Below are 8,279 nucleotides of genomic sequence, written 5' to 3'. Positions count from 1 at the left end.
GATTTACAATCACCTCATCGTTGAAAATCTCAGCATTAAATTTTAGATAAATTTTTGTTGAAATATTAAATTAATGGGACTAATATGAATGCTCTTATACATTAAAGTGATTGTTTGTTGTCCACATTATTTTAGCATATATGATAATACAATTATCACAATCAAAATATATATTGTAATTTTTCTTGAAAATATTCTAAAAATTTGGAAACAAAAATACTGACTATATTAAATCACTTAATTAGCTTCCTAAATTAGTTGGCTTTTTATAATATCATATGAAATCATATTGAAAGATTATAATTCTAACGGCGTATTAATATATAGTTTTTTTTTGAAATAAAATTATGGGAAAATTTAACGAATATTTTAAATCCTAAGGACATTTGTTATTAAATTATTTTAGGAGTGAAAAAAAAAAGTAATTAGTTTTTTAACAGTTTTTTTTTTCTGTTTCTCATAAAATTGATATCCAAACTTTTTTAAAATAGATTATTTACAAAACTTTAATTTATAAATAATATTTTTGCTTATTTTTTATACTAGTAATGCTACAGACACAAACTATTTTATTATATTTTTACAAATAATTGGTTGCTATGGCAAACATTTTATTAGTTCTCATTTAAGCTTACCATTAACATTATTTTTTAATTTACCAATAATCGTTCACCACATTAACAGTTTATAACATTTTTTGTAAAAAAAAAAAAAATTGTATTTCTAACATTTTCCTTTTCATACTATTTGTGAATCCCACAATAAAGTAGCTTTTATTTTATTTTATTTTATTATTATTATCTTTTCCCTTTTGCTTTGGTAGCTTATTTTCCAACCTGTTTTGGAACTATTTGCAAGTCTCACCCAACTTTTTTTTGCTAGAGGTTTTTCAACAAAAGAATAAAAAATAGGCAACTCATTTTATTTAACTTTTAGCTTTTATCACTTTCAACAAACATTTTTTAGTAAAATACTAAATAAATTGTTGTTAAATGAAGGCATAGAAATATATATATATATATATATATATATATATATATATATATATATATATATATATATATATATATATATATATTGTGGAATCTATTGGATTTAAGTCGTGTCACTGTCAACTTCCATTCTATCAATTTGTGGAATCTCATAGAGGGGACCGTTTTTGTGCTCTTGGCTTCTGTACGTCCTTTCTCTGTGTTTTACATTCACACAATGGTAGAGTCAAGAATTTTTTTTTCAGAGGGGAACCAAGCAAAATATAATAAGGTTCTTAATTTTTTTTTTTTTTAAACTATAGCTCGACTTCGTTGTGCTCTACGTTCTTTCATGATGGTAAAATTTATTTTGAACTCAATTTTTTTTTTTAACTCTTTTTTGATTTACATGGTAAAACTATAGCTACGAAATTCATTGTTTAATCCTGATTTATATTTTGAGTAGTAACATCTTAATCTTAAACAAATTTTCTCTTAAAATATATAACAATTGTGAATGATTTCCTCATAAAATACCAACACTTTGGTGGAGTTTGGATAGCGCGTTTCCTGCGTCCGCGTTTTGTTTTGTTTTTTTTTTTTTTCCTCCGTGCAAGTGTTGACGTCTTACGTGAGCATTCGTGCACTGTTCACGGACCCACAAATTTAACTTTTCAGCAACTTTTTCATTAAAAATGGGTCCCGCGGTACTATTCACACATTTTAAAATTATTTTGCTACAGTGTTTTCAATTTTCAGTTTTCAGCAATAAGTTCTATCCAAACAGACCCTTTAAAAACTTAAACTTATAATTTATACTCTAGTTTTTTTTTTTTAAAGAAAATGTAAACAATAAAGTGAATAAACTGTATAACATGTACTGTAAATAAATAAATAAAAAATAAAAAACCTAAACAATCTATAAACTTAATATAAAATAAAATAGTAGAAGTTAACTATATAATAGAAGTTGATTATAAATAATAAAAAATAGTAGAAGTTGGGTTTTGCAATGTCATTTGAATGGTCTCATCAAAATTATATTTTATCAATTTCCTAAGACAGTAGTGCAAATCAACTGTAAGCCACTAGATAAGAACAGGAACTTAGATCCAACCAACAACAATCAAATGCATTCTCAATACTCACAACAAATTAGCAGAGAGAGAGAGAGTCATACAGAGGAGTTGAACAGACGACAGGGTGGATTTGCACAAAATCGAGGCTAGTTTGAGCAACACAACAACAAAAAATCGAGCCACACAACGAGATTTTATTAATTTTGCACAGTTTCAGCATGCTTTTAGTTTTAGAGGTAAGGAGGATATTTTTTGAGTGAAATACTGAGAATGGTTTTAATTCTTTTTTTCCTTTTTTATTTGGATGAAGAGGTCTTGATTTACATTGAACATTTGATCTAAACAGATTTGGGTTCATTTTTTTGGTGACATGGAATTTGGTAAAGTTATTTCTTTAATTGAATTTTGAGAGATTATAGACTATATAATGGGTTAAATGCTACTTTTAATGGTTCTTTGCATTTTAAAAGGTTAAAGAGACCGCCAAAATAAATTTTGGGAGGAATTAATTAATTTAGTATTACTCCAATAATTTTTTCTCCTCAACATCTTAGGGAGAGCCAAATAAGTAACATTTTAGATTATTCACGATTTTCTTCACCTATTAATGGAAAATTTAAAAATTCTGGGGGCCAAAGCCCCCACAGCTAATTCCCTGGCTCGAGCTCTGCCACTGCATTCACACGTGCTTTTTCGAAACCTCAATCATTTTGCCACGTAGACAAAGTGCTTTGTTCCTCACGTGTTTCACGTGTTCTATAAATCCCCATCTTCCCAAATCCCAATAATATATTTATATAATTATAGAGCTCTGTGTTTTTTTCAGTCATAAACCCCACTTTCTTTTCAAAGCGACTCTTTCCTCAATTAATTTATACAATCACCGTACTCTAACTCTCTCTCTCTCCCTTACACGAAATGGACTTTGAAACTGAGTTTTTGTCTTCCTCATCATCTTCTTCTTCGTCCCAACTTTATCCGTACAGTCCATGCAACCCTACTTCTTCTTCTTCTTCTTCTTCTTCTTCTTCTTCTTCTTCTTCATCACAAACCTCACTTAAATCCTACAAGCGAAAAGCCGGAAGAAAGAAATTCAAAGAGACCCGTCACCCGATCTATAGGGGCGTTAGGCAAAAAAACGGTACAAAATGGGTTAGTGAAGTTCGTGAACCAAACAAGAAGTCAAGGATTTGGTTAGGTACTTTCCCTACCCCAGAGATGGCTGCTAGGGCACACGATGTAGCTGCCTTGGCACTTCGGGGTACTTTGGCTGAGCTCAATTTTCCTGACTCCGCTTGGATTGTTCCACGACCCAAGTCATCTTCTGCTAAGGATATACAAATGGCTGCTCAAAAAGCTGCCGAGGCTTTTAGGCCAAGTGATAACAAGAAGGAAGAAAAGGTTTTGGAACCTTGTCTAGAGGTCATACAATTCATGGAAAGCAAAAAGGAGGTTATAGAGCCTGAAATAACATTGGAAATTCTATGTGAAAGTAAGGATAATCCAGAGCAACCTGGGACGTTTTTCTTGGACGAGGAGGCATTGTTCAATATGCCGGGTCTATTGGAAAGCATGGCAGAGGGCTTGATTCTAACACCACCAGCTAGGCAAATAGGGTTTGATTGGGATAATTTGGGTTGTGACTTGGATTTGACTTTATGGACTGACTAGTTAATCAATTGTTTAGGTAAACATTGTGAGAGAACACAGGAAATGAAGATCTGCATATAAAGAAAGCAATAGTGTAGATTAATGATGAACTCATGAAAGCAACAATTTATGTATTGTTTAACCCACTATGTCGATTTTAATTTTTAACCAGTTTCTAGATAAAGAGGTTTTGACCGTTCGGTCTTGAACCATTTCATGTAACATTATTTATAGATCTTAATTCTTCATGGAAAATTGGAAATCATGTTTCACCATATGGGTGGGGTATCAGCTACCCCAGACTATGGATTAGAATGAATAAAAAAATTTCATAAGAAATCCAAACTAGTCTCATTGATCATTTGGTGCTTTTTACTCTTTTTTCTTTTTCTTTTAACGGGATTCGTGAGTTGTGACCATCAATGCAAGGGGACAGGGGACCATTGGCGAGCTTCAGGTTGTGAGGCTGCAGTTGAAGATAACTATTACCGGGGACAGGAGGTAACAAGAATGTGATAAGAAGAGTGGTTTTTATTATTGGATTTTCTTATATTTCAATGTAATTTGGGTTTTATATATATAATTTGCTTTGCAATTGGGCAATCAAGTCGGATAGTTTCAAGGCTTTACATTTTATTTATAATCTTGAAGATGTTGTTTGATGCGGTGGGAGTGGTTTTTCTTCTTAAAGAAATTGGGTAGCTCGCTTTGCTCTGTTTGTTTCGATAGAAAATATTATGTAAAGATAGTTTTTCGTATTTTTAGTGTTTAGTAGTATTAAAAAAATGAGTCAAAGGAAAATTATCTTTGATCAACAAAAAAAAGTAAAGTTTATTTTTAGAGATTGTTTTTCAATAAATTTTTTTGAAAAGCAACATTATCTCACAACAAATTAAATAAGAGAAGTTAAGAGATTTTTTTTTTAACTCGTTTAAGGTTGCTACCAAACATAGAAAAATGAGATAATTTTATTGAAAATACTTTTTGAAAAATGATTCATTTTCTAGAAAACATTATTACTGAAACAAACAGAGAGTTAAATGGAATGTTAGAGCTAGGGGTGTCCACGGGTAGGTTGGACTCGGGTTGAGGGTCAACCCGTCACTTGACTCGACTCATCGGGTGTTGAAGTACGTCACCCATCGTCGACCAACAATCATCAAGTCTCTGACCGCTATTTGCCTTTGGGTTTATGGATGAGTTCAGTCGGACTTGCAGTTGGCTTCAAATCTACAACCACACAAAATGCCCCCGAATCACAATAGAACGCACAACATAAAATCACATCCTAATCACCGCCATAGCCACCTCACCATACTCATATTACTCATGACCCAACTGTTGCACTCAGCCATTCACAGATCCAAAAAATTGCAGAAGGGTTGAGCAAGAGTAAGTGACAAAGGGATGAGTTATGTTTTATTTCAAAGAGAATGATGGCAGAAGGAACTCACACTTGCAATGAGATGAATTTGGTTTTCAGCTTTTGATTTCAAAGAGAAAACCCAAGAGTCAAGTCTCATATTAGAGGTAATGTTTGATATGGATAGAAGATAAGTTTAAAAAGTAAGAGATAAGTTTGCATAGAAAAATGGAGTGAAAGAGATAAGGCTTAGTACGTGTCAGCCATGCAAAGGGGAAAGAATTTTAAAAGCCAATCAAGTAGAGACACGTTTTACATGTAAAAAGAGTTATTTATCTCACACTAATCGATCGGATCGGTTATAACGGGTTGACATTGTAGAAGACCGAAACCCATTGCGAACCTAAGCTTATTCGGAGCCGACCCGTATCTAACTGGGTCAAGTCGGTCCGGTCGGTTTTAGTTGGGTTTGAGTTGGTTTGGACACCCCTAGTTAGAGCATTGGTATCAAGTGTGTCAAATACTAAATTTTTGGCATTTGGCACACACCAAACACCAAAAACCAACCCTCATGATTTGAGTCAAGTGCCAAATATTTTTAACATTTGCTACAATACAATTCTATCTATGACACGGTACAATCATATTTTCTATTTATTATTATTTTTAATCAACTCTCTCTCTGCTCTAGTAAAATATCTTTACTTTTCTCTCTCACGGCCACTCACCCTCAGAGTCTCTCTCTCTTACACAACCACTCATCCTCTCACCATCAGATTCATTCTCTCACCCCTTCAATATTGACTGTATCTCCCTAATAAAGAAAGAATAAAAAAATTAATTAAAAAGAATAAAGGAAGAATATTTAAATAAAGTGGTAAAAGAAATAGAATATATGATGTAGAGTGTACCATAAAGTGGTGTATTAAAATTGCAGTTTTTTACAATACCTGATGCTAATGCTCTTTTATATATATATTGGGGATTTGTTAAGTAAAGATGAGTATTTTTTATTTACTGACTTGGTGATTCATATGATACAAATATAGGTTGTGTTGTTTTGAGTTTGGAGGGGTGTCATAGTGATAGACTAAGTATTGGTTGATTTGGTGATTTGCATGATTAAAATGAGTGTTTGTGTTTTATGTACAGGGTGCATGGTGGGGCGGAGTGTCTCCTTGGGTCTCTTTCTACATAGTTTTGTCACTATCCATTGAGATGGGGAACGAAGAGAAAGCGTGCTCCTCAACTGATTGTATTACAGTTTGAGGGGTTTTTTTTTTTGCTAAATTATTACGGTTTGAGATTTGGCCTTTCAATGTTCCTATTATAAGCATAATTACAATCTTTGTTGTTGTTAACAAAATAATTAAGACTTGATTGGAACCAAAATTTTGTTGTTTTTTCTAAGGATAAAATATTAAAGTATACATTTCATCTAAAAAATTTGGTCCAAATTCAATTTTCATTCTCAAATTAATTAAAGAAGTTGGAATTTTGTTTCTTTAGTAATTTTAGAAATATGGATTTTGTTCTTATGTCAATCTACTCGCGTGCATATAATATTCATGACAAACTTGAGTGCTGACATGGCACATTAACAAGTTGAGATAGCTTGATATAAATTTAAGGGTAATTGTTAATGTACAATACTTGTTACACACATTATACACATAAGTTTTTCTTTCAACTGAAATCCTGAATTGAAGTCATGTTTTCATTTTTTTTTTTTTTTTTTAAACTTGTGTGTACTTTGTATGTAATAGGCCAGTACGTATAATAAACAATGCTCTAAATTTAATAGGACTTTGACATTAATTAAGATGAGATTCATATCTTTTAATTTTTGGCGAAAGCACTATTTTGGTCTCTATATTTTGGAGTTATGGTTAATTTAGTCCGTACATTTTAGTAGCAGTCAATTTAGTCTCTATTATTTTGAACTTGCAGTCAATTTGGTCTCTATCATTAATTCATTAACGGAAAAGGCTTACATGGTACACAGCATGCACAGTAGGCACACTTAATGCCTACGTAGCTACTGAAAATAATTGTAATAAAATTATTCATCATTTAAAAAATTCAATGTCAGCATTAAACAAAAAATCCAAAGCAGAAAAAAAAATTGAATGGATTATTTTATAAAATTCCTCAGTTTTTCTTGGCAGCCAAACACGAAAATCGAACTCAATGTGCTGACAATCACCGATGTGATTGGTGGCCCTGGTATGAAACTAGTAGTAATGTATTATCATACCGGTGCTATTTAAGGCATAGGGCCTTAAGTCAACATGTCTTTATTACATGGAACGAAAAGTTATGTTAGTCGCCTCTTTAACCATTTTTTTCCAAAAAAAAAAAAACAATAATATTGAAATTGTTTTTTATTATTTGTATTGCTTTTTGAAACTTGATCTAGTGCTAGTTAATATATTGAAACTTAATATTAGTAAATTTTTGTAGTGGACTAAAATGAAATAGTTCTGTCTTACACTTTATTTTTTAAAGAAAACCTTAAATGTTTTGAAGTGCCACTCCTTTCGTGTTTAGTCCAAATTGTTCCATTCTGAAATTCTCAATTATATATAGCTTATTATTGTGCCCTAGACAAAGACGGAACTAGTAGGGGGCCCGGGGGGCTCGGTCCCCCTGACTCGACCCAAAAAAAAAAAAATATATATATATATATATTCAACTTGGGCTCAAGTAAAAAATAGAGTTCGACCCCTTTGCTTCCTAAAGCTTAGCCCCCTCTACAAAATTAAAATTAAAACTAAAACTCAGCCCAAACAACACCACAATCCAAATCTAACCCAAACAATATCACAACCTAGTCCAAACAACTACAATCATATACTCAAAATAAACCCAACCTAAACAAAAATTTAGCCATATTAACAACTGAAATTCCAAAAGAAATAAAGAGAAAGGAAACAATCAAGAGAGAGGAAACAATCCAGAGAGAGAGAAAGTCATGAGCCGAGCCAGCTGTGACCAGACTAGGCTAACTAATGATGCCCAGTGCATTACTTTGCTCACTATCTCTTTATTTTCTCACATAATCGAATTTTTTAGCCTCTCACTAGATGTTGACTGGCAGTGAATGACGACAAGAACAATTCTGAAACTTCACATGAACAACAATATAAGTGGGGAGGTGGTTATGAAACTTCATAGGCTGAATTGACTAAAACGTTTGAACTTTGGAAGTGTATA

The 8,279-nt window shown here is 32.2% G+C and overlaps 1 protein-coding gene across 1 annotated transcript; it reads left to right on the top strand.

Annotated features, from left to right (window-relative positions):
• The first annotated feature begins 2,968 nt into the window (after window positions 1-2,968).
• LOC142608320 (dehydration-responsive element-binding protein 1B-like) lies at window positions 2,969-3,724 on the top strand. Its single transcript, XM_075780069.1, has one exon. The coding sequence runs from the start codon at window positions 2,969-2,971 to the stop codon at window positions 3,719-3,721; it is 753 nt and encodes a 250-aa protein (XP_075636184.1). The 3' UTR covers window positions 3,722-3,724.
• Window positions 3,725-8,279: the final 4,555 nt, after the last annotated feature.

This window comes from Castanea sativa, chromosome 8, assembly GCF_040712315.1.
Source record: "Castanea sativa cultivar Marrone di Chiusa Pesio chromosome 8, ASM4071231v1".
Taxonomy (NCBI): domain Eukaryota; kingdom Viridiplantae; phylum Streptophyta; class Magnoliopsida; order Fagales; family Fagaceae; genus Castanea; species Castanea sativa.
This window is presented reverse-complemented; position numbering and strand designations above follow the sequence as displayed.